Source organism: Stenella coeruleoalba (assembly GCF_951394435.1).
Source record: "Stenella coeruleoalba genome assembly, chromosome: 15".
NCBI classification, from domain to species: domain Eukaryota; kingdom Metazoa; phylum Chordata; class Mammalia; order Artiodactyla; family Delphinidae; genus Stenella; species Stenella coeruleoalba.
The window spans coordinates 80187029-80214147 of record NC_137161.1 but is presented as its reverse complement, the minus strand read 5'-3'; the positions used below and the strand labels follow the sequence as shown (position 1 = coordinate 80214147).

Here is a 27119-nt window from a genome sequence, read left to right as displayed (position 1 = left end):
CAGCGCTCCGCTCAGGGTACCCAGTGAATAGCATCCCTTTCACCATGAGCTGGGTGAGCAACAGGCGTGGCCCCCAGACTCAGGCCGCCCCCGGGGAGATGCTAGAGTCACCGGCCCGCGAGCAGAGCCTCTGCGCTAACAGCAGCCGCCGCAGGGCTGCGTCCCTCCCAAGAGCTGCGCCCACTTGCAGGCGCTTTGCGCACGTTTCTTTAACACTTACAAAAAGCCCATGAGGAGGTCTAATTTTCTCCGTTTTAGAGACGACATCCCCTGGCTGGTTCCTCTCCACCCGCAAAGCCCCTACCTGCCCTCCCCTCCATTGACGCCGCCTCCCTAGGGTCCTCTAGTTCTGACAAGGGCAGTTGGCTCCCCTAAACCAGATCAGAGCTGGACTCTCATGACTCCCCTCTTCTTGGACTAAAGCGCGGTGGATAGCAACAGCCTTCTTGAAGCTCTCGAGGGTAGGAAACTGCCTTCTCCACCCTGAGCTTCCACAATCATCGATGCTGCGGGAGTCACCAGTGAGTTTCGAGGAATCCCCTGGCCTGGGCAGCCTGGAATCCACCCTCGTTCATTCACAGACACGCCCCCAGGCGGTCTCCTGTGTTAGTCAGGACCTGGGTGCCGGGAATCGAGAGACGAAGGTGCCGCTGGCCTGGCCTGGGACGGACCACAGGATGGTGGAAAGGAAGCTTCCAGATGGGAGGCATCGTCGCTCGGTGCGGGAAGTGGGCAGGGAGGGATTCACAACAAGCTCGGGTGGCACAAGAGCCAGGCGACCAGCAGTGTCTGGGGAAGTCGGGAGGACCCCCCAGAGGAGGTGTCATGTAGGCCAACCCATGAAGGGAGAACTGGGTCCCCCGTGCCTGGGGTGAAGAACGTTCCAGGTGGGTGGAGGACCTAGTGTATGAAGACCGGGGGGTTAAGGGGCAGGGCATTGGCGGGCGGGCGAGGCCTGGTGTGGAGAAGCACGGGCAGTGGTGGGATTTGGTGGGAGGTGAAGGTGGCAGCGTAAACAAGGGCCGTGTTGGGAAGGGATCTGGAAGCGCAGCCCAAGGAGTGTGGATTGTAGTTGGGGAGCCAGGAGAAGCCATTAGGGCAGGGCGGATGCGTGTTCCTTCTGGGCTCTGGGACGATGACCCAAGGCCACCATGGAGGACACCTCACGCTCCATGGCAAGGAGAGGCTGCCGTCAGGGAGATCCTCTGAGTACTGGTCTGCAGTGTCCAAACTGGAAGTCATGGAGTGGGGGCTTCAATTAAGGCTTTCCCTCCATCAAAGGAGAGAAAGAGACTTTAATTGTGAAATTGATTTCTAAGGCCAGGTGAGCAGGACTTCTTGACCAATCAGTGGTCGAGGCTGGAAGAGGAAGATCTACACGTCTGTCAGTATTACACTGTTTGATCCTTTTCTCAGTTCTAAACAAAACATCTTCCAGTTAAAATTCAGGCTTGTAGGGCTTCCCTGGTGGCACAGTGGTTGAGAGTCCGCCTGCCGATGCAGGAGACACGGGTTCGTGCCCCGGTCCGGGAAGATCCCACATGCCGCGGAGCGGCTGAGCCCGTGAGCCATGGCCGCTGAGCCTGCGCGTCCGGAGCCTGTGCTCCGCAACGGGAGAGGCCACAACAGTGAGAGGCCCGCGTACTGCAAAGAAAAAAAAAATTCAGGCTTGTATTTGATCTCCCCACATTTCCTTCCTCTGCAGAGAACTGGAGACTCCTACTGAAAATTCGAGTAACAAACCCCAGAGCCTCAAACCCATTCATGTTCTGAGTTATAGGTGGGTGGGGGAGTTTCCGCAGGGAATGTCCTTTAAGACATAGGTAAGCCCCTGAAACGTTGCAGCAACCCTCTGGAAATGCTGTGTAAGAGGCGGTCTTAACAGGCTAATTCTTTTAAAAGTGGTGATTTCTTTCATACCCAAACTAATGCTTTGTGAATTCTCCTTTAACCCCCTGAAATTTTGATGCTTAATTTAGTTGTAATTGTGTGCTGTTTCTCCTCCTATATACAGCATGGGTCAGTAATTATCACCAACACTGAAAACCAGCTTGTGACTAGCTCTGCACTGTTGTCACATCTTCTGTCTCATTCGATTCTCTTAGGGTTCCTACGAGGCAGGTATTCTCATCAGTATCTTTTCCTAGACACATAGAAAATGAAATTCATAGAGGCATAGGGTATGTAGCTGGCCCAGTATTTATTCCAAACTGCATGATAGAGCCATGTCTTAAATCCATTGTCCTGATTTTAAATCCTGTGCCCTTTCCCCCTTGATCACATACCATCTTCACCCCTGCCCTGCCCCTGGCAAAGATAAACAGTCAGGCTTCACAGCAGACAAAGAGAAATCCTTTGGCCCTCACGATATTGGTCGTTTGTTCCTTATTTTTACTTTGTGCTGTCATCTTAGAGACGTCATCACCTGTTAGGACTTGGAATAGGCCGCTCTGCTGGATCGCTCTGCAGTAACAAGCAGCCCTAGATCCCAGCGGCTAATGGCAACAAGAGACGGTTGCTCATTCGTGCTACATGTGGGCTGTGGGTTGGCGGGATGGCTCTGGAACCGTGTGTTGTCTTTACTCAGAGATCCCAGGGGAAGAAGCGGCTCCTCTAAGGTCACGGTATTCTCACGGCAGAGAAAGAGAGCGCACCGGAGCTGAACCACACACACACCCTTAAATCTACGCTCAAAGTGTGCGGCACCACCACTTATATTCCACGTGGTCAAGTCTGCCATCCGTGGGCCGGGAAGCCCCCCACAGGTCACGTGGCAGTGGGCAGAGACGTGCGATGCCCCCACAGGGAGGGTGGACAGTGAGGAGGGCGGTGACTCGTACTGCACACAGCGCCCCAAGCCCCACAGCACAGTTCTGCTGGCTCCCAGATGGTCGGGTGCTCCCTCACCCCTTCTAAATCTCGGGGGTCTTGCAGTCGATTTCCATGAACTTGGCCTCTAACCCTGGTCTCTGACTTTTCATCCTGTTGGAAGCAAATATTGATTGAGATTCGGAATAAGATAACCTTTCTGTAGACCTTCCAAACTCCGCATTATAAAAGTGATGCTGTTGAAAGGGTAACTGTTGGATCCAGGAAACTCACGACAGAAGCACTGGGCCTCTCTAGAGTGGGGACACGGAGCTCCCTGCAGGAGGCTGGCCAGGGCTCGCCAGGCATGCGCGGTGGGGAAGGAGGCCTCCCGTGCGCTGGCTTCAGCCAAGCCGCCGTCATCATAGGAACACGTGAAACACACGCCGAAAATCAAAGAACTCTACGTGTTGAGCATTTTCATAAAGACTTAAAACTGCATCCCTTAACCATTCGATCACTTCTGCAGGTAAAACAGTTGACCAATTTAGGTAAATTTTCATTCACACAACGAAGATGTATTAAACACCTACTACGTACTGGTCGTCGGGAGGAAAGCCTAGGGTGGGCTCTCAAGGAATCTAAGATCTCCCAACAGAGCCTTGTCTGCAGTCCTGGACCTTCCGGGCAATCCCATATGGTGACGGGAGTGGCCGGCAGCCCAGAGATGGATCAACTGAGCCTGGAGGATCAGAGGAACATTCCAAAGAGGTGCCTTCCAGGCTGCGGGGAAATCGCGCTCGTGTATTCAGGGAACAGGGAGTAGCCGGGCGTGGCTGAAGTGTGAGGCGTGGCAGGAGGTGAGGTCGATCCCCGGAGCAGAACAGGTTTTACCCAGGGCCTGAGTGCCGTCAGAACTTCTCCAGATCTGTCGCAGCTCCGCCGCCAGCAGCCCCTCTGTCCTTTGCCGCCCCTCACAGTGGCCTTGCGGGTCTGGGGATGGTAGAAAGGATCTCTCCCTCGGGTTATCTTTGCACATTAAGCAGCCAGAATGTTCTAACCTAGGATCCGACTTTCAACCATCTGTGCCTAAGACCTCACCCCAAACCTCTTCTCATTCACAAACCTCTCCCCCCATGTGAGGGGGTACCGTGCCGAGTCCTGGCTCCAAGGTGGGCGCAGAGGGCGTGAGGATGAAGATGACCCCATCTCTTTCCTCCCTCACTGAAGGATAAGGAGGACAGACAGGGCTCTACTTCCCTGCGCCAGGCACTCAGTGCTTCACCTGCCCAGCCCCAGACCATGCAAGGCCGGCCAGCCTGGCCCCAGGGGAACCCGGCACACGCATCCTGGGGCCAGTGAGACCTGCACTGGTTCTGGAAGCATGGCTAGGCCTTCTAGGGAAGGCCCACCCCAGCAAAGGTGAGGACAGACCAAAACTCAGAGCCCGAGGCCTGTTCTTGGGCAAGGGCAGAGGCCGTGGGGGGAGTCAAAGAGTGAGCGAGCAGAGAGCCTCAGAATCACCAGAATCAACAACTTCTTCCGGGCTTGGAAACCTTAGAAGGAGACTCGGGAGACCTCACCAAGGAGCGACTCACCCACGCGTGGGGTTCCGTCAGCTCTCTTAAGAAACCTCAGTCCAGTCGCCTAATGAGTTAAACTCAGCAACCTGGCCTTGTTCTCTCAGGACTGGGTCGAATGTTCCTGCGTCTGTGGAAAGGGGACGGGAGGACGACGCAGATTCATGGTTCCCGTACTAATTTGCTAGAGCCGCCGTAACCAAGTACCGCACACTGAGCAGCTCAAACAGCAGATGTTTGCTTCTCACAGTCTGGAGACAAGAAGGCCAGGGTCAAGGCGTCGGCAGGGCTGGTTCCTTCCGAGGAGTGTGAGGGGCTTAGAGGCCCCCCCCCCCCCCCCGCTTCTGAAGGTTTGCTGGCCATCCCTGGCCTTCCGAGGAGTGGGAGAGGCTTAGAGGCCCCTCCAGGCGCCGCCCCCCCCGGCTTCTGAAGGTTTGCTGGCCATCTCTGGCGTTCCTTGGTTTGTAGGTGCGTCACCCCAATCGCCGCCTTCACGTTCACGTGGGCTTCTCCTGTGTGCGTGACTGTCTCTGTGTCCAGATTTCCCCTTTTTAGAAGGACAGGTCCTGTTGGATTCGGGCTCCCCTTAAGGACCTCATCTTAACCTGGTCATCTGCCAAGACCCCATTTCCAAATAAAGCCACGTTCACAGGTACTGAGGGTTAGAACCTTCGGGGCAGGGCACAGTGCAATCTGCAACGGTCCCAAGTGTGTGCGTAGATTGCCGATCCCACTTCCCCCCTCGACAGCCCATAAGGGAGAGAGAAGACAGTGTTCAGGATCCTTCCAGATCCCCTCCTCTGCCCACTCTAGAGGCAGCCGCCTTTGTGGGCTCAGAACCCCTAGGGAGCAGGGGGCCCTCCCTAGGCAGATCCGGAGCCGAGCAGAGAACCCTCTGGGTGTTGAGAGGCGCAGAGAGCCGCCAGGGCCTCTGTCTTGCTTCCTGGGCAGACTGCTGCCCGTGGCACCTCTCTTAGGAGGTGGCAGAAAGGCCCGGAGCGCAGGGAAAGCTCCGGACGTCTGGAAAGGCAACTCCAAATACCCAGTTTTACTCGCAACATCTATGTAGGTGGTGGTTAGGTACAGCTGAAATAATGCTATTAAGACATTTCCCAAATTTTGTAATAGACATTTGGAAAGACTTTATATGTTCATGAAAGCACAGTACAAAATTTTCCATATGGTTTGATTTCAAATATACACGCAGACATTTGTGACAGCTTTATTGAGATGTAACTCACATACCATGTAATTCACCCATTTGAACTCGGCAGTTCATTGACTTTTACTACAGTCCCGATCAATTGTAGAGCTTTTCATCACCCCAGAAAGAAACCCACACCCCTTAGCCGTCATCCTCCCAGTCCCCAACTCTAGACAACCACTAATCTACCGTCTCTATAGTTTGCCTACACGCCAACATTTCATTCAGAATTAAAGGGAACTAGAGACAGAAGCATGACTTCCACTGGTGAATGGCAGGATTATGGTATTAATTTTCTCTATATTTTTTGATATATTTCTAATTGTACAATGAGCATGGACTGCTAAGAATCAGAGGGGAAAAGAAAAAAACATTTTAAAAATAGAGAGCCATCTTATCGTTTTTAAGTAGTCCTTGTGGATTTTTCAGAAAACATGCCTAAATCACAAGCTTATTTTATCGGGGGGTGGGGGGACGTGGCAGAGTTCTCAGCGGCTGACTTCAAGTAGGAACTTTCCAGCACAACTTGGTAGAAGTTGGAAATGCATGCATTGCCCTTTTTTGCTCTGTATTGGATTTCCTGAGACCTGCCCTGCTCCCCTTCCCACAGCCTTTGTGTCCCCCTCCCCAGGGTCTTCCCATCCTTAATCAGGTGACCTCTCTCAGCCCTTAACAAATTGTTGGTTGGCTCAGGTGAGAGGCCCTGTAATTACGCCACTTCCTTTTGCCTCTTTAATAACGTTGGAGACAGAGTATAATTCCGTGAGGGGGCAGAGGAATATATAATTCAGTGTCCTTTTCCTGAGCCAATGTGAACTCCGTGCATGTGGCATCTTGCACGCTTCAGGGGTAAAAAGTGATCTGTTGTCTCAGCACGCATGTTATGGGAGCAAAATACATACTGAGTCCATCCAACCACAGAAGCCTCTTTGGATGTGTGTCCAGCTTGCTTGGGACGCGTCACCTTTCTTTGACGAAGAGACTTTTCACTGGAGGGAAACCAGCTCAGCTGGGTTTGTTTATGAGACACACTGATCCTGGCCACCGTCACAGGAACTCGCCGTTGCCGAAGCTAGAAACCTGGGCACCGTCCTTAACTCACCTGGACCCTCCATGTCGCACATCAGCTCAGCTGGACCTAATCTCTCTGCTTGGCCTCCTTCCCTCAGTCCCCAGCGCCACTGCCCTGCACATTCTCACCAGGGCAGCGGCAACAACCTAGGAATGGTCACCTCCTTCCTGGCCCCTCCTGTCCTCCTTCCACTCTGACTCAGGCCCAGACGGTGAAGGTCATCCTCCCCCACCTGCACCGACTCCCTCACCTGTCCAGTCTCACACCCATGTATCCATGTCCACCCCCCCTCCCCCGAGCAGCCCCACATTCCCTGGGGTTCCAGCCCGATCCACAGTTCTTAATCTGGATTCTATGAACAGAACACACGTGGACACGTGTGTGTCCTAGAGTGTGTAACCCTGTGTGTGTGTGTTTCTAGGAGAGGGTCCTCAGCTTTCATAAAATCCTTTTTTTTTTTAATTTATTTTACTTTAATTTTTGGCTGCTTTGGGTCTCCGTTGCTGCACGCGGGCTTTCTCTAGTTGCGGTTTGTGGGGGCCACTGTTTGCTGCGGTGCGAGGGCTTCTCCTTGCAGTGGCTTCTCTTGTTGTGGAGCGTGGGCTGTAGGCACGCGGGCTTCAGTAGTTGTGCCACGTGGGCTCAGTAGTTGCGGCACACGGGCTTAGTTGCTCCGCGGCATGTGGGATCTTCCCGAACCAGGGCTCGAACCCGTGTCCCCTGCATTGGCAGGCGGATTCTTAACCACTGTGCCACCAGGGAAGCCCCGGCTTTCATAAAATTCTTAAAGAGGACCTAAGGACCCCCAGTTTCAGAACTTTGGTGTTTGAATGTGTTCCTCCCCTTTCGTGTCGCCTCTTCACCAGGTGCGCTGCTCTTGAGGACTCTGCTCAAGTGTCACCTGCTTTCTTGCTTGACGTCCCCTTCTCGGTGTCCCCACGGCTCTGCTTACCAAGCACTTTCCCAGCTGGGATTCCACTAGTCATTCACATCACCTGTTCCCCTGCTAGACGCCGAGCCCCTGGGGCTGAGCGCTGTCCCTCTGTGTCCCGCCTCCGGCACAGCGTCTGGCATGTGGTCAGCTCGTAGTCTACACTGGTGGAAGAAGGAAAGAGACCACATTCTCCGTGGAGAGTCTCCACTCTGTCAAGCCATGGGACCGCTCCTGCCTCGCTCCCCCTCACGGGGGGGCCCGCGTGGGTTGCCTCCCTCTCGCATGTTTGCAGACGTTTAAGAGGTTGAAGGCCCAGCTGTCCGGCATTTACATGGAGCAATCAGACTTGCATTTGATGTGTGATGATTTTTAAATTACCTCTTGACAAATTTTGAGCTCTTTGTTTTTCTTTTCTTTCTCCCATTCCTTTTCAGATTGATGCACTGAGTAAAAGAAGCAAAGAAGCTGAGGCAGCCTTCTTGAATGTCTACAAGAGATTGATTGATGTTCCAGGTAAGCCCAGCGCTTGTAGCCCACCTGTGGGCATTGCGTCTGGTGAGTCAGTGGGCTTCTGGCTGATTCTTCCCAGCCTCCCTAAGGCAACTTCCCCAGGAAACTGGGGAGTTCTGGGAATATGAATTCTCCAAAACCCAGACTTGGGATGAGTATGGAAATCAGATGCGTATTTGCTGAAGTAATAGAGTTGCCTCCAGGGGATGCCTTTGGAACTGCAGAAACTCAGACCTGCGGGGCTACCTTTAGCTTTGGTTTAAAATGCTGCACGTTTCACAGAGAAGGAGAACCCGTGTGTGCGCTATGCAGACGTCCTGGATAGTCACGATTCTGGGCTGACGAATCCCACGTTCAGGAACGGCCCTGATAGGGCACCTGGAATGCCTGGCTCCCCTGCCAGGTCATCCAGGGAATCAGTGGCCTCTGGCCAAGTCTTTCACTTAATATCCAAGAGCAAGCGGTAGCCCATCTAACTACGGTATATGTGGGTTGTTTTTTCTTTTGAAGGAACTAAAGAGTTAAAATTTTAATAATGCTTGCTACGCATTCCGAGAGAGAATGGCTCCCCATTCCTTATTCTAGAAAAGTGAGGCGGAATTTGGAGCACTCGCTGGTCCCATCGACCCTCTGTTCTCGGTGGTCCACTCACCTGATCCGTGGGGAGGTGATGGACACGATCACATGGGTCCCAACTCAGTCCTGAAAAGACTCAGATCTGAAAATTAGCCACTTGAATGTCATCCTCCGCTGACCAAGGAAACCCAGTTACCACCACCCTCCCCTCCCCACCCATTAGAGCTGCGCGTTTGCCCTCATTAGGAATCCTCTGCGCGTCACTGATATTACTAGAACTGCTTTAACAAAGCGAAGCAGAAACAAGGCTCCTTGGTTTTGGTATTGGATTCTAATTCAGGTCCACTGAGGGCTTTGCTGGCCCCTCTGGGAGCCGGGGTTAACAGAGGCCACACCAAGCTACGGACAGCAGAAAGTACCTTAGACACTTCGGACAAGGGGGTAGGGAGATCCAGATTCTCCCGCCAGGGCCTTGTTGTGAGGTCTTGGCCACATCCCTTTTCCCTCTCTGAACCTCAGTTTTCTCATCTGTAAAACGGAATAAGGTAGGGGAACAGCCTAGTGATGGACAGGATTTGTCTTTGTTCTAACCTTCTGCTGTCTTATGAGCTTACCCTGCTCTTAGTTCCAAATGCTGCCCCTTTGATTTTCTGCAGGACTTCGTATCCACCTAGGGGTTTCCTGAATACTCTGGCTGAGGCCCACGTGGAGGCTCCTTCACAATAAATGGACCACTCAGGGCTCTCTTTCTCAGGCATCGGCAGTTTGGTGGACCCACTTGCATTTTCCTGTGCAAGTGCTAGTTTTGTGTTGGTGACTTAGTTGAAAGGCGCCTGGTTTATTTTGCCTTTGCCCAAGACCCAGAGAGCCTGCAGCTACCGTTTTCTAAATAACCTACACTCCTTTTAAAAGTCTGATTTGTCTCTGGGTTTTCCCTTAGTGAGGTTTCTCCACTGGGAAGCCACTTGAACGACTCGTTGGGTTTCTTCTTCTGCAGTTATTTTCCATCTTGACTTCTTACAGACAAAAACGAGACCACTTTTCTCATCAACACTCGTCTGCCTGAGCAGTCCTTATTCATATACATACATAATCTTTATGGAACTCTGATCATAACATGACTGTATCGTTATAGGCTGCTTTTTTCACTTAATGTTATCCCATCAGCATTTTCCTTATGTTGGTGATATTCTTTGTAATTATCATTTTTGGCTGGCAGTTTTAATTTCAGGTGGTGGGGGCGAATAATGTTTGACGTTGTCTGTAATGATGAGTTCATCAGAGTACATTTGCACACCACGTAGATCACTTCTACCCGCCTCCCAGGTATCTCTCTTACAAACACTGTGGTCTGACACATCTAACAGCTACTTGAGAAGCAGGAATGGAGCTTGGAGCCTCACCCTGTGTTTTGGAGGCCGCTCATCGCTCAGATGAAGTCATCGTGTGGCTGGGGCTTACAGGAAGGGCCTGGTCAATAGCAGTGCCTTTACTGACGGTCAGCCACGCAGCTGGGGAGACTCGGGGGGCCTTAACTGTCTGTGTGCTCCAGGCTTCAATCCAGCTGAATCCAGAAATGTAGGTGGGGTGTGTCAAGTTCTGGTTTCAAGAAATAGCAACTTATGCTATCTCGGGAAAATCGAGGAGGCTCTTGGAAATAATGGGAAGGGTATTTTGGCCATGTGGCCCAGCTCCAGGAGCCCGGGAGGAGGTGACCAGTCAGCCCTAGCACATCACCACCACCCCTGCCACAGTTCGGGACATTTTATTTACCTGTGTGCTTTCTTGTTCCTTATCTGCTGGTCCTACTAGAATGAAAGCTCTCTGAGGACAGTTTTGCTTGATTGCTCTGTGCCTAGCACCTGGAGTAGGGCCTGGCACAGCACAGCTGTTGACATGTGACGTGAGGCTGTTGACCCAGAGCCACCCAGGGTCCTTGGCAGCGGAGTGCACCAGGGGTCACGCTGGTGGCTCCTGGAGCTTTGTTTCAGTTCGGTTCTCGCCCCTGAGTGTCAGCCTGTATATGCTCCTGGACATCCCCGCTGGGCTGACTGAGGGGCACCTGAAACAGCCCAGTGTGTCCAGAGGAAACAGTCTCCTTCTCTTGGCGAGCGACACCACCTGCCACCCAGCTGCTCACGCCAGAGCACTGGGTCAACAAGCCCTGGCTGTCCTACCCCCAGAAGGTCCTCGATTCCATCCACTTCTCTCCATCCCAACCTCCGCCCTCCACTCTGCGGTTCAGGCCACCTCTCCCGTGTCCACAGTGTGGCGATGCCAGGCTTCCTGCCGGCAGGAATGGGTCCTTCTCCTCGCCGTGGGCAGGCCCAGCCCATTCTGAGCTGATCTCTTCCAGCTCCTCCAGATTGACTTGTTGAGACGCTGCTTCTTGACCTCCCAGGTCTGGCCTAGGTGTGCCCTTTGCGCGCGCACACACACACACACACACACACACACACACACCCCGCTCCCCACACCCTGTGTCTGTTTACCTCTGTTATAACTACAGTAAGTCCCCTACATACGAACGAGTTCTGTTCTGAGAGCACGTTTATAAGTCCAGTTTGTTCATAAGTCCAGCGAGGTTGGCCTAGGTACCCAACTAACACGATCGGCTATATAGTACTGTACTGTGATCGGTTTATAATACTTTTCACACAAATAATACATAAAAAACAAACACAAAAAATAAAAGAAACCGTTTTTAATCTTACAGTACCTTGAAAAGTACACAAGTACAGTGCAACAGCTGGCACACAGGGGCACGTTCGCACCTTTGAACGTTCGCAACTCGAAGGCTCGTAGGTAGGGGACTCGCCGTACTTGCTCCTCAGCCCTTTTCCTTCCTGGCTGGGCGGACACTGGCACAGGTGGTCTCGTCCCTGGTTATGTGCCTGGTCTCTACCCCGGCGCCTGTCACGTAGCAGAAACTCGAAAAATATTTGTCGAATGAATGACTAAACTAATGGATCCAGTTATTTCTTCAGGATCTTCTGAGGTTTATCGGTATCGTACCGTAATTGTTCGCATTGAACCCTATCCTGAGATTGACAGCTTGCCGTTGGGGAAGAGCCCTCTGGCGCACCTAACCACCTAAGTTACGAGAGAACCGAGTGTATCTTTCCTGGAGGTGGAGCAGTTTACTAGCTCTCTGAACTCTCCCTTCGCCTTGCTGTCACTCTGTAAAGATTTGCCTGCCTGCAGGGACATTTGTATGAAGCTTAGCGTTCGGGGCTCATCAGACCAGCATGTGCGCTTCAGAGGCCTTGGGTTTTGGGGGTCAGTACTGACGTCCAGAATCTGTGTTGGGTTGAGTAGCTGTCTGGCTGGCATCCCAGGCTTTACACACCCAGCCCTGAGCATGGAGCAGGGGGCCCCCCTCCACCCCAGCCCTTTCCTTCCCCTGGTGGTGCGACTCCATTGTTCAAGGCAAAAGAAGCAGTGGGGTCACCCGGCTCCTTCCTCTTCTCATCTTCCACGCCTGAAAATCCCAAGTAGTGTTATTTCTCCTTCCAAAGCCTCCTTCAGATTAAAGACACTGAGTAGACATTGAAAGACCTAGTTGTCCTGATGCATCCTCTGAACAGTTGCCATAGTTAAGACCCCACGTTTACCTCTTTCTCACTTGTCAGCAGATGCTCCTCATTCCCTCGTCAGTTTTGAGGGTATTTTAAGATGCTTTTTATCAGAAATATCCTGCCGCTGCTTCCCCGCTGCTGTGACCCTTGGCTCTGTGGGGCTACCGGCCAGCACTGGAGACACTGTCCACCCCCCCCCCGCCCCCTGCTGTGTCTCAGGAACCCTGCTGAGTGCTGGGGATGGAGCCGGGAGCAGATCCACTGAGAGCTTCCTGTTCTCGTGGGCTCGAGAGTCTGGTGGGAATGTGGGCATCCAAAAGTCTTCATACAGGGACTTCCCTGGCGGTCCAGTGGTTAAGACTTTGTGCTTCCAATGCAGGGGGCACGGGTTCCATCCCTGGTCGGGGAACTAAGATTCCCACAGGCCGCACAGCACAATTTGGCAAAAAACAGCCCTATACTTTCTGCTCTTTAAAATACCAGCCAGGGACTTCCCTGGTGACGCAGTGATTAAGAATCCGCCTGCCAGTGCAGGGGACACGGGTTCGAGCCCTGGTCCAGGAAGATTCCACATGCTGCGAAGCAACTAAGCCTGTGCGCCACAACTACTGAGCCCGTGCGCCACAACTACTGAGCCTGCGCTCTAGAGCCTGTGAGCCACAACTACTGAGCCCATGTGCCACAACTACTGAAGCCCACGCACCTAGAGCCCGTGCTCTGCAACAAGCGAAGCCACTGCAATAAGCCCGCACACCTCAACGAACAGCACCCCCCGCTCGCCGCAACTAGAGAAGGCCCCGCGCGCAGCAACAAAGACCCAGTGCAACCAAAAATAAATGATAAATTAATTAATTTTTTTTTAAAAAGAAAAGTCATCCTGACTGCAGTTTGGAAACAGATCGGAAAGGGGTCCAAGGTGATGTGGGACGGGAGAGATGAGGTCGCCTGGTTTCAGCTGGTGGGGGTGAAGTTGGAGAGGAACAGACGCTTGAGGAAGGCGACTTGGATGACTCTAACCCAGGACCCAGTTAACGCAACAGTACTTCCTCCATCTTTGGTAGCAGTATTGCTTACATGGTTCCATCTGGTTTACAAAATTAAAAGGAAGGCCAATAAAAAGTTTGCCAAATTAGCCTCCTGTCCCTAATTCGATTATCATCCCTCATTGTTCTAGTTGAAAGTGGTCTTTGCCTTTATTGTCGACATCATGGCAGTAGGAAAGTAGTTCTCCAGTTCGATTCATAAAGTTTTACATCATTAACCCAGATGGCTTCATCTGTGATTCTTATCACAGATTTTATATCGTAATTTATATGATCAACATAGCGATACCTTACACTTGCAAATATTTACATTTTTAATTTTAATAACCTCTGATAGAGATTTATATGCATTAATTTGCTAGTGGCGACTCACATGAGGAAAAGCATCATAGGCACCTGCTAACAGCGGGACTTAGTTGAGGACACCTGGGCAAGGCCCCCTGGGATGGGGAGCCCTCTGCGACTGACTCCCTAACCGGGAGACCAGCGTCCTTCTGCACTGGAATCTGTATCTGTGGGTGAGAGCAGAGGTCAGTGGCTGTTAGCCACAGTGACCCCCGGCTGTGCAAGAAACAGTTCAAGGTGTGCTGTTCAGAAATCATACTCACACATTCCCTCGGCCAGCACTTCTGGTGCCAGGCCCGGCACCGGGCACCCAAGATGCAAATGCAGCCGAGACGTGGCCCCCGCCCTCCCTCACGTGGCTCCTACGTGGGGGTGGGTGGGAGACTGTACAGCACCTTTGAGAGAATATCCCATAATTAAACAGGTGAAGTAGGCAGCCTTCTTCCCTTACTGGAATGGAAGGAGAAATAAGTGTCTCGAGTCTTAAAGTGTGACCCTCTCAGATAGCTGGGAAAATTCTGGAATGACCTCCTCTTAAAGGCCCTTGCATAACTGGAATTTTACTGTGTTCTGAGCAGAATTACCACGGTATGCGTAATCTGCCAGGAATTCACGTCGCGTGGGTGACCTGCTCTTGCTTCTTGATACTTTTCAGATTTTTTACAATGAGCATGTCTTTATCTCTACAGTCGGGGGGGTGCGGGGAAGCATAAATTTGTAAAATATTCAACTTGCAATCTCAGTTTCTGAATAGCCTTTAGTGATGGATTCCAGATAGGACCGTAAGCAGTAGTCGGTGGAGTATTTGTCCACACTTAATAATTGGTATAAAACACAACTGTGCCTTTTCAGTCCCAGAAGCATCTTGGCAAAGGTATTTTTGGGGGACGTTCCTAGAAAGGAGACAAGGTTGGCGAGCTGGGCATTGGTGCTGCAGAACTTCTGTTCTCTGGCTGCCGAGTCCATTGGAAGAGGCCCTGCTTGTTCTCATCACCTCCTGGCCTCTCTCTGGGCACCCCCACCCCCAACAGAGAGTCATCTTTCACTCCTCGCTAAGGTGTAGTTTAGGTCCTACAGACACAAACCCTTCAAACACAAAGGCAGTGCCCAGAAGGATTGATTTTAAGATTTAAATCTAAGGGAGCACGTGACCAGTGATATAAAATATTCATGGACTCGTGAAACTCCGCTGGTGCTCAGCGTTCCCTGACTGGCTCCGCTCACTTCATTTCCCTCGGATAACTGGCCTGCGATCAGAAGTAGAAGGTGTTAGTTTTCAGAAGCCTTGAAAGAGAACCAGCAGAAGGGAGCCCGTTTTGTAGGCTGCTCCGTTTTCAGCACCCACGCCAAGATGCCCCCGCTCCCGGGTGCTGCTGAGGGGCGGTCGGAAGTTTCCATCGGGATTTAGGAAAACCTTCTCTGCTGGAGAATATCGCCATCAGCCCTGCATCTGAGGATCCAGAAGTGAAGAGGGACATCATCAGTTCTGAGAGCTGCTCTTTCTTTTGGCCGCACCGTGTGGCATGTGGGGTGTCAGTTCCCCGACCAGGGATCGAACCTGCGCCCCCTGCACTGGAAGCACAGAGTCTTAACCACTGGACCGCCAGGGAAGTCCCGAGAGCTGCTTTTTAACGTTTCTGCCTAAGACTGAAATAGTGAGCCGGTCCTTCGTGCCTGTTAAGCTGTTTTAAGTGAGGACACACTCTCAGTTAAAACCAGAAAACACTGTTCTCTCCATTCTTTTTCTTTCTTCCCCGTCTGTCCCCCGATCAAGGCTGTGTAGTAAGCACTCCTGGCAAAAAGGGACAAAATCTTGTGATTAGTTAGAAATATCCCTTGCTTCTCATACCAAGCTTTTCACGGACATGCGTCCTGGCGGCGTTTTTGAAGGCTGTGCCGTGTGGCCGCCCCAGCCTGCTCCCGTGAGGCTGCTCCAGTCCGTGTCTTCTAGTCGCCCGGGTTGGCGGCTGCTGGTGACCAGGCCCCTCCAGAGAGAACTCTTAACCTCGGAGCCCCCCCTTTGCACGTTTTCAGTTGACCTTCCTGAGACATCTTCATTCACACGTGAGAATCAACCACCAGCACCAAAACGGACAAGAGAGGGACCAGGGCCGTGGCCATGGGATGAAGCTGTGGGCTGCAGGTGTGCCCCCCCCCCCCGCCCCGTCCCCTCTGCTGGGCTGCAGGACCAGAGCTGGTCCAGAGCAGCCTCGGGGGAGAAGGGGACAAGGGACAGTCACACTCTGACCAGTGCTGGGGTAACTGCAACCCAGATGAGCTGGCAACCTCTCCACCCTCCTTGATCAGCTTGAAAAAAAACCTGGGGCCCAAGGAGCTGATGGTTCGCAGGCTGAGGCAGCAGCTCCACACGTGTTAAAGGAAGGCCAGCCTGACGAGATGGGCGTCTGAGCCGCCTGCCGCCCCACCTTCAGCGCTCTCCCCCGGCCTCCTGTCCCGGGCCCCCGACCCATCTGGAGAACTCACGGGAGGTGACTCGGTGACTTGGCTTTCGGTGTGGCCCGGCGGGGGGTGTGGGGTGTGGGGCTGGCGTCTTCCTCCCTCTGCTGTGACTGTGGTGGTCCTGGCACACGCGCTATCTAGACAGCTTCTCATCAGTTGCTCATCAGCATGCTAATTGCTGTATGACTAATTATGCCCTGAATTCCAGTTGATTTTCTTAATGAGACAGCTGGGTTAATTATGTAATCGTATGATTACATTAGCCTAGAGTGCCCTGGCGGAGGGGAGCGTCTGCCGCGCTCTGATGTCATTGCGGGGATGGCGCTCACAGTGCCGTCCACACTCTGGCCAGTGGCAGGGGCTCTGTGCACACGTGGGCAGGGGTCCAGGGAGGTCAGTCCTTGCGGTCCTCACGACAGAAGCAGCCACCACCGCCTGCCCGCCCCGCACACACACGCCCCGGCACCCCACGGCCCGATGGGATCGGAGCCCCACTCCTCAGCCCCGCTGCCTTCCGTGCGGTGCAGCAGCGCCTCTTCCTCCTCCCGGGATGTCCTGCCCCGGGACTGTTGGTGTGACGGTGATCCGGGGCATCCTCACCAGTGTCCCAAAGTCCCTGCAGGACCACACTGCGCTGGTTTACATAAAGTCAGAACAGCCCAGGCTGGCCCCACCCTTATTGCCACCATCCCCCTTACAGGTGCTATTTCACACCTTCTTTCCTCCCTGATCTCTGCACACCTCGTATTTCACTGAGAAAATACATGTGCTCGGAGGATGACGTCTCTCTCCGCTGGCCAGCTGTCTCCTCTGAGAGTCCACTGGGCCTGCAGAACCCACCTCCCCCCTGGTTGTGCTCCTCCTCAGACCCTCTCTTTCTCTGTAGGACTCTGAGTGTGGGGTACCCTAGACTCCCCCTGGATGACTCTGATGTCTTTTTTTTTTTTAATTTTTTAATTTTATTTATTTTTTTATACACCGGTTTCTTATTAGTCATCAGTTTTATACACATCAGTGTATACATGTCAATCCCAATTCATCACACCACCACCCCCACCACCCTGCCGCTTCCCCCCCTTGGTGTCCATACGTTTGTTCTCTACATCTGTGTCTCAGTTTCTGCCCTGCAGAACCATTCATCTGTACCATTTTTCTAGGTTCCACATATATGCGTTAATATACAATATTTGTTGTTGTTTGTAGATTTTCTCATCATGCCCATTCTAACTGGTGTGAGGTGATACCTCATTGTAGTTTTGATTTGCATTTCTCTAATAATTAGTGATGTTGAGCGGCTTTTCATGCGCTTCTTGGCCATCTGTATGTCTTCTTTGGAGAAATGTCTGTTTAGGTCTTCTGCCCATTTTTTGAATGGGTTGTTTGTTTTTATGATATTGAGCTGCACAAGCTGGTTATTTATTTTGGAGATTAATCCTTTGTCCGTTGATTCGTTTGCAAATATTTTCTCCCACTCTGAGGGTTGTCTTTTCGTCTTGTTTATGGTCTCCTTTGCTGTGCAAAAGCTTTGAAATTTCATTAGGTCCAATGTGTTTATTTTTGTTTTCATTTCCATTACTCTAGGAGGTGGATCAAAAAAGATCATGCTGTGATTTATGTCAAAAGAATGTTCTTGCTATGTTTTCCTCTAAGGGTTTTATAGTATCCGGTCTTACATTTAGGTCTCTAATCCATTTTGAGTTTATTTTTGTGTGTGGTGTTAGGGAGTATTCTAATTTCATTCTTTTACATGTAGCTGTCCAGTTTTCCCAGCACAACTTATTGAAGAGACTGTCTTTTCTCCATTGTATATTCTTGCCTCCTTTGTCATAGATTAGTTGACCATAGGTGTGTAGGTTTATCTCTGGGCTTTCTATCTTGTCCCCTTGATCTGTGTTTCTGTTTTTGTGGCCGTACCATATTGTCTTGATTACTGTAGCTTTGTAGTATAGTCTGAAGTCAGGGAGTCTGATTCCTCCAGCTCCGTTTTTTCCCTCAAGACTGCTTTGGCTATTTGGAGTCTTCTGTGTCTCCATACAAATTTTAAGATTTTTTGTTCTAGTTCCGTAAAAAGTGCCATTGGTAATTTGATAGGGATTGCATTGAATCTGTAGATTGCTTTGGGTAGTATAGTCATTTTCACAATATTGAGTCTTCCAATCCAAGAACATGGTATACCTCTCCATCTGTTTGTATCATCTTTAATTTCTTTCATCAGTGTCTTATAGTTTTCTGCATACAGGTCTTTTGTCTCCCTAGGTAGGTTTATTCCTAGGTATTTTATTCTTTTTATTGCAATGGTAAATGGGAGTGTTTCCTTAATTTCTCTTTCAGATTTTTCATCATTAGTATATAGGAATGCAAGAGATTTCTGTGCATTAATTTTGTGTCCTGCAACTTTCCCAAATTCACTGATTAGCTCTGGTAGTTTTCTGGTGGCATCTTTAGGATTCTCTATGTATAGTATCATGTCACCTGCAAACAGTGACAGTTTTATTCTTCTTTTCCAATTTGTATTCCTTTTATTTCTTTTTCTTCTCTGATTGCCGTGGCTAGGACTTCCAAAACTATGTTGAGTAATAGTGGTGAGAGTGGACATCCTTGTCTCGTTCCTGATCTTAGAGGAAATGCTTTCAGTTTTTCACCATTGAGAATGATGTTTGCTGTGGGTTTGTCGTATATTGCCTTTATTATGTTGAGGTAGGTTCCCTCTGTGCCCACTGTCTGGAGAGTTTTTATCATAAATGGGTGTTGAATTTTGCAAAAGCTTTTTCTGCATATATTGAGATGATCATATGTTTTTTTTTTTAACCCTCCATTTGTTAATATGGTGTATCACATTGATTGATTTGCGTATATTGAAGAATCCTTGCATCCCTGGGATAATCCCACTTCATCATGGTGTGTGATTCTTTTAATGTGTTGTTGGATTCTGTTTGCTAGTATTTTGCTAAGATTTTTGCATCTATATTCATCAGTGATATTGGTCTGTAATTTTCTTGTTTTGTAGTATCCTTGTCTGGTTTTGGTATCAGGGTGATGGTGGCCTCATAGAATGAGTTTGGGAGTGTTCCTTCCTCTGTAATTTTTTGGAAGAGTTTAAGAAGGATGGGTGTTAGCTCTTCTCTAAATGTTTGATAGAATTCACCTGTGAAGCCATCTGGTCCTGGGCTTTTGTTTGTTGGAAGATTTTTAATCACAGTTTCAATTTCATTACTTGTGATTGGTCTGTTCATATTTTCTATTTCTTCCTGGTTCAGTCTTGGAAGGTTATGCCTTTCTAAGAATGTGTCCATTTCTTCCAGGTTGTCCATTTTATTGGCATAGAGTTGCTTGTAGCAGTCTCTTAGGATGCTTTGTATTTCTGCATTGTCTGTTGTAATTTCTCCCTTTTCATTTCTAATTTTATTGATTTGAGTCCTCTCCCTCTTTTTCTTGATGAGTCTGGCTAATGGTTTATCAATTTTGTTTATCTTCTCAAAGAACCAACTTTTAGTTTTATTGATCTTTGCTATTGTTTTCTTTGTTTCTGTTTCACTTATTTCTGCTCCGATCTTTATGATTTCTCTCCTTATGCTAACTTTGGGTTCTGTTTGTTCTTCTTTCTCTAGTTCCTTTAGGTGTAAGGTTAGATTGTTTATTTGAGATTTTTCTTGTTTCTTGGGGTAGGCTTGTATAGCTATAAACTTCCCTCTTAGAACTGCTTTTGCTGCATCCCATAGGTTTTGGATCATCATGTTTTCATTGTCATTTGTCTCCAGGTATTTTTTTATTTCCTCTTTGATTTCTTCAGTGATCTCTTGGTTATTTAGTAACATATTGTTTAGCCTCCATGTGTTTGTGTTTTTTACCTTTTTTCCCCCTGTAGTTCATTTCTAATCTCATAGCATTGTGGTCAGAAAAGATGCTTGATATGATTGCAATTTTCTTAAATTTACTGAGACTTGATGTGTGACCCAAGATGTGATCTATCCTGGATAATGTTCCACTCACACTTGAGAAGAAAATGTAATGTGCTGTTTTTGGATGGAATGTCCTATAAATGTCAATTAAATCTATCTGGTCTATTGTGTCATTTAAAGCTTCTGTTTCCTTATTTATTTTCATTTGTGATGATCTGTCCATTGGTGTAAGTGAGGTGTTAAAGTCCCCCACTATTATTGTGTTACTGTCGATGTCCATAGCAGTTGCCTTATGTGTTGAGGTGCTCCTGTATTGGGTGCATGTATATTTATAATTGTTATCTCTTCTTCTTGGATTGATCCCTTGATCATTATGTAGTGTCCTTCCTTGTCTCTTGTAACATTATTTTAAAGTCTATTTTATCTGATATGAGTATTGCTACTCCAGCTTTCTTTTGATTTCCATTTGCATTGAATATCTTTTTCCATCCCCTCACTTGCAGTCTGTATGTGTCCCTAGGTCTGAAGTGGGTCTCTTGTAGACAGATATATGTGGGTCTTGTTTTTGTGTCCGTTCAGCAAGCCTGTGTCTTTTGGTTGGAGCATTTAATCCATTCACGTTTAAGGTAATTATTGATGTGTATGTTCCTATGACCATTTTCTTAATTGTTTTGGATTTGTTTTTGTAGGTCCTTTTCTTCTCTTGCTTTCCCACTTAGAGAAGTCCCTTTAGCATTTGTTGTAGAGTTGGTTTAGTGGTGCTGAATTCTCTTAGCTTTTGCTTGTCTGTAAAGCTTTTGATTTCTCCATCGAATCTGAATGAGATCCTTGCCGGGTAGAGTAATCTTGGTTGTAGGTTCTTCCCTTTCATCACTTTAAGTATATCATGCCACTCCCTTCTGGCTTATAGAGTTTCTGCTGAGAAATCAGCTGTTAACCTTATGGGAGTTCCCTTGTATGTTATTTGTTGTTTTTCCCTTGCTGCTTTCAGTAATTTTTCTTTGTCTTTAATTTTTGCCAATTTGATTGCTATGTGTCTCGGTGTGTTTCTCCTTGGGTTTATCCTGTATGGGACTCTCTGCACTTCCTGGACTTGGGTGGCTATTTCCTTTCCCATGTTAGGGAAGTTTTTGACTATAATCTCTTCAGATATTTTCTCGGGTCCTTTCTCTCTCTCTTCTCCTTCTGGGACCCCTATAATGCGAATGTTGTTGTGTTTAATGTTGTCCTAGAGGTCTCTTAGGCTGTCTTCATTTCTTTTCATTCTTTTTTCTTTATTCTGTTCCACAGCAGTGAATTCCACCATTCTGTCTTCCAGGTCACTTATCCGTTCTTCTGCCTCAGTTATTCTGCTATTGATTCCTTCTAGTGTATTTTTCATTCCAGTTATTTTATTGTTCATCTCTGTTTGTTTGTTCTTTAATTCTTCTAGGTCTTTGTTAAACATTTCTTGTGTCTTCTCGATCTTTGCCTCCATTCTCTTTCTGAGGTCCTAGATCATCTTCACTATCATTATTCTGAATTCTTTTTCTGGAAGGTTGCCTATCTCCACTTCATTTAGTTGTTCTTCTGGGGTTTTATCTTGTTCCTTCATCTGGTACATAGCCCTCTGCCTTTTCATGTTGTCTGTCTTTCTGTGCATGTGGTTTTTGTTCCACAGGCTGCAGGATTGTTGTTCTTCTTGCTTCTCCTGATGTCTGTTAGACTCTCAAACTCCACATGAGCACAAGAGAGCAGCTGATCCCCCCCAGCCTCCCCTACCCCCGACCCCAGAAAGTAAATGGCATCACCATTCACGCAGTTGCTTCGGCCACAAAGGCAGGAGTCAGCTTGCTTTCCTTTCCCTCCCTCACACTTAGAGCTGATCTGTCAGTAAGTCCTGCTGACCTCGCCTCCAGAAGGCACCCCGAATTTGACCACTCACCCTGTCAGCCGCCCCTAGTGCAAGCCTTCGTTACCTCTCACCACTTGAATCCACTTCCTCCGCCCATCCTTTGCACACAGCCCACGGGTCTGAGTGGTCTTTGAGCTACTTTTGTTCGTGTCCCCCAACTGTAAAAAATTTCAAATTTGTACCCCCCATATATACTACTTATTTATTTAAATGATGTACATGTGTAACTATAGTAGTGTGAAATACATTGCAAATCATATACTAAAAACAGAATTAAAAGGACGTGATGAAGAGTAAAAAAGGACTTAAAATTTCCATTTTATTAGCAGTGCAGAAAACATTTTGCTCTCACTAGAAAAAAAATTTTTAAATCCACCTCATTGAGGCATAATGTATATACAATAAAACACACCTGTTTTGTGTACAATTTGATACAGTGACCAACCACACAATCAAGATATAGAACATTCATAACCTCTCGAAAGTTCCCTTATGATCCCAGACGCCGGCAACCGCTGATCTGCTTTCTGTTGATCTAGCTTAGGTTCATTGTTTCTGGAGTTTCACATAAATGGGGTCCTTGGGGAGGTTCTCTGATGCGTCTGGCATCCTTCACTCAGTGTGGCGTGTTGGGGATTATTCACCCACGTTCACTGGGGAGTGGTATTCCACTGTGTGGATATATAACGATTTGCCTACCCATCCACCTCTTCATGGACGTTTGGATTGTTTCCAGTTTGTGGCTATCGTGAATAAACCTGCTATAAGCGTTCATAGACAGTTGTATATGGACATTTGTTTTCATTTCTTTTAGGTAAATACTTAGGACTAGAATTCCTGAGGCATGGGGCAGGTGCATGTTTAGCTTGATAAGAAACCGCAAACGGTTTTTCCAAGCAGTTGTGTCGTTTTACCCCCACCCCCACCCCCAATATGCGCGGGAGTTCCAGTTGCTCTGTGTCTTCTTGTCAGTGTTTTAGATTTTAGACATTCTAGTGAGTGTAGAACGTATTTCACTGTGACTTTAATTTGCATTTTTCTTGATGACTAATGATGGTGAATTTTTATTCATGTGCTTTGGACCTTCGTAGATCTTCACTCGTAAGGTGTCTGTTTAAATCTTCTGCCCGTTTTTCTTATGGGTTGTTTGGCTAACTATTGAACTGTAGCTTTGCTGTAGTCTAGATACAAGTCCTTTGTCAAATGTATGCACTGCAAATATTTTCTCCCATTTTCTTGTCTTTGAAGAGCAGAAGTTTTCATTTTAATAAAGTCCAGTTTATTAATTTTTCCATCTATTGGTTCTTGCTTTTTATGTTCTAAGAAATCATTGCCTAGTCCAAAGTCATAAATTCTTTTCTCCTTTGTGTGGGGGTCTTGTGTGTGTGTGTGTGTGTGTGTGTGTGAAGTTACATAGTTTTATCTTTTACCTTTAGGCCTATGATACATTTTGGGTTAATTTTTATGTATGATATGAGATAAGGGTTGAGTTTCCTTGAAAATTAATGGATGGTATATGTTTGAGTCTTTTTTTCTGGACCCTCTATTTATTTCACTGATCTGTATGTGTATCCTTATGTTAATATCGTACTATCTTGATTCTTGTAGCTTTATAATCAGTCTTGAAATCAGGTAATACAAGTCCTTTTTCTTTGGTCTTCTTTTTCAAAATCATTTTGGCTAATTGAGTTTCTATGTAAATCTTAGACTCGTCTCATCAGTTTTTACGAACAAGCCTGCCAGGATTTTGATCTGGATTCCACTTTATCTATAGATCAATTTGCGGAAAATTGACAACACTATTGAGTCTTCCAGTCCAAGCATTGTATATTTCTTTATGTCTTTAATTTCCCTCAGCAGTATTTTGTAGTTTTCAATATACAGGCCTGGCCCATAGTATTCAGTTTATCCCTAAATAGGTCATGTTTTTGGATGCTGTAGTAAGTGGTATTTTTTTTGTAATCTTTTTCCAATTCTTTGATGCTTTTATATAGAAGTGTGATTTTTTTTTTTTTTTTTTTTTTTTGTGGTACGCGGGCCTCTCACTGTTGTGGCCTCTCCCGTTGCGGAGCACAGGCTCCGGACGCACAGGCTCAGCAGCCATGGCTCACGGGCCCAGCCACCCCACGGCACGTGGGATCCTCCCGGACCGGGGCACGAACCCGCGTCCCCTGCATCAGCAGGCAAACTCTCAACCACTGCGCCACCAGGGAAGCCCGTGATGAATTTTTATATAGTAATATTATATTTGTGACCTTTTAAAACTTACTTCTTAGTTCTGGAAGTTTTTTTGGAGATTCCCTAGACCGTTCTATCTTGAATGTCCCTTGTGCCCTTGAAGAGATTATGCACTTTACAATTGTTGGATGGAATGTTCTGTAAATTTCAGGTCAACTTGGTTGATAGTGTTACTCAAGTTTTTTATGTCCATATTGATTTCCAATCTGTAATATCGTGTATTTCTTTTTCCTTTTCTTTTTCTTTTTTTTCCACGCTGGCCAGGACCTCCAGTACAATGTTGAATAGAAGTAGAAAAAGCAAACATCCTTGTGTTGGTCCCAACCTTAGGGAAATCATTCGCTCTTTCAACATTGAATAAGATGTTAGCTGTAGTGGGTTTTTGTAGACACCCTTAAAAGTTTGAGAAAAGTCCCTTTTAGTCCTAGTTTGCTGAGAGTTTTTGTCACAAATGGGTATTGAATTTTGTCAGATTTTTTTCTGCCTCAATTGAGCTAATCATATGATTTTTCTCTTTTATTCTCTTAATATGGTGAACTAGTTTACTTTTCTAGTGTTAAACCAACTTTGCCTTCCTAGGATAAGGCTTACTTGGTTATGATGTATTTTTAGAATTTGCTGGATTTAATTTCCTGATATTTTACTAAGGATTTCTGTATTTAAGTTCATTAGGAATATAGCACTGTAGTTTTTTGCCTGTTTTTTTTTTTTTCCTTTTAATGTTTTTATGAGTTTTGGTATCAAGGTAGTAGTGCTGGTCTTATCAAATGAGTCAAGTGCTGAAAGAGTTTATGTAAGATTGCCATTACTTCTTCCTAAAACATCTCTAGTTCACCAGTGAAGGCATCCAGGCCTGGGATTTTCTTTGTTGCAAGGTGTTTGTTTGTTTGTTCTTCCATCGCTTCCACACCCCCTCTCCCCATTGTGAACCACAACTCTGTTCTCTGTGTCTCTGAGTCTCTTTCTGTTTTGTAATAACTTCATTTGTGTTATATTTTAGATTCCACACATAAGTGATATCATACGGTATTTGTCTCTCTCTTTCTGACTTCATTTAGTGTGATAATCTCTAGGTCCATTCATGTTGCTGCAAATGGCATTATTTCATTCTTTTGTATGACTAAGTAGTATTCCATTGTATATAGGTACCACATCTTCTTTATCTATTCCTCTGTTGAGGGACATTTAGGTTGTTACCATGTCTTGGCTATTGTGAATAGTGCTGCTATGAACATAGGGGTACATGTATCTTTTTGACTTATAGCAAGGATTTTAATTATAAATTTTACTTCTTTAACAGATAGAGGTCTATTAAGATGTTTTATTTCTTCTTGAGTCAGTTTCGGTAATTTTTCAAGGAATGATCCACTTCATGTAAATTTATTAGCATAATGTTGTTGATGATATTTCATTACCTTTTAAATATCTGGGCTTCCCTGGTGGCGCAGTGGTTGAGAATCTTCCTGCTGATGCAGGGGACACAGGTTCGAGCCCTGGTCTGGGAAGATCCCACATGCCATGGAGCAACTAGGCCCGTGAGCCACAACTACTGAGCCTGCGCGTCTGGAGCCTGTGCTCTGCAACAAGAGAGGCTGCAACAGTGAGAGGCCCACGCACCGCAATGAAGAGTGGCCCCCGCTTGCCGCAACTAGAGAAAGCCCTCGCACAGAAACGAAGACCCAGCACAGACAAAAAATAAATTAATTAATTAAATATCTGTAGGATGGGTAGTCATGTCCCTTTTTTCATTCCTGATCTTGGAATTTGTGCATTCTTTTTTTCTTTCTTTCTTTCTTTTTTTTTTTCTTTTCTTTTCTTCATCAGTCTGGCTAGAGCTTTCTGGAGTTTCTTAAAGTGGAGGCTTAGGTCACTGATTTATTTCACTGTGGCCAAGGAATGTGCTTGGTATGATTTCTGTTCTTTTAAGTCTATTGAGACTTGTTTTATGGTCCAATATATTTCTATCTTGGTGAGTGTCCCATGTGCACTTGAAGAGAACGTGTTTTTCTGTAGTTTGCTGAGTGGAGTGTTCTATAAATGTCAATTAGGTCAAGTTGGTCAACAGTGTTGTTCAAGTCTTTTGTATCCATTACTGATTTTATATTTAGTTGTACTATTAATTAGCAAGCACAGCATTTTGAAATCTTTATTATTGTGGATTTTTCTTTTTCTTGTTTCACTTATATTAGTTTTTAATTCATGGTTTTGAAGCTTTGTTTTGTAGTACATTTACTTTTAGGATTGTTATATCTTCTCAATGATTTGATACTTTCAAGTTTATACACTGATTTTATTTTTGTTAATATTCCTTGTACTAAAGTTTGCTTTGTTTCATTTTGATATAGGCACTGCAGCTTTCTTTTGATTAGTGTTTTCATGTTATATCATTTTCTATCCTTTTACTATTAACCTATCTTTTTGTTTTATTTAAGTTGTATTTCTTGTAAACAGCTCTGTCGTGTTTTTTTTTAATCCAGTCTGACAATCTGCCTTTTAAGTGGAATGTTAGATATTTTATGTTTCATGTAATTATGGATAAAGAGAGGCGTAAGTCTACCATCTTACTATTCGCTTTCTTCTTGTCTTACCTATTTTTTTGTTGTGTCTTTCTTGCTTTATTTTGATTTTTTTTGTGATCTTATTTTATCTCCTTAATTGTCTTATTAGCTATAGCTCTTTGTTTTATTTTCTTAGTGGTTACTTTAAGGTTTACATTAAGTGTCTTTAATTTATCACACTATACTTTCAAATAATATTATACCACTTCACATACAATGTAAGAATCTTACAGTACACTTTCAGTCTCTCCTTCCTGTGCTTTGTGTATTGTTATTTATTTTACTTCTCCATATGTTATAGCCCTACAATACATTGTACTATTTTTGCTTTTAAATGGTCAATTATCTTTTAAAGAAATTAAAAATGAGAAAAGTAGTACTTTATTTTTACCCATATATTTACCATTTCCAGTGTTGTTT

The 27119-nt window shown here is 46.9% G+C and overlaps 1 protein-coding gene across 11 annotated transcripts in view; it reads left to right on the top strand.

Moving 5' to 3' along the window:
* CUX1 (cut like homeobox 1) overlaps positions 1-27119 on the top strand; it is a 371021-nt gene that overhangs the window by 191824 nt on the left and 152078 nt on the right. For all 11 annotated transcript variants that reach the window (XM_079944241.1, XM_079944240.1, XM_079944249.1 and 8 more), the window contains exon 4: positions 8033-8111. In XM_079944241.1, coding sequence (XP_079800367.1) covers positions 8033-8111 — 79 coding nt within the window. The remainder of the gene's footprint in view (positions 1-8032; positions 8112-27119) is intronic.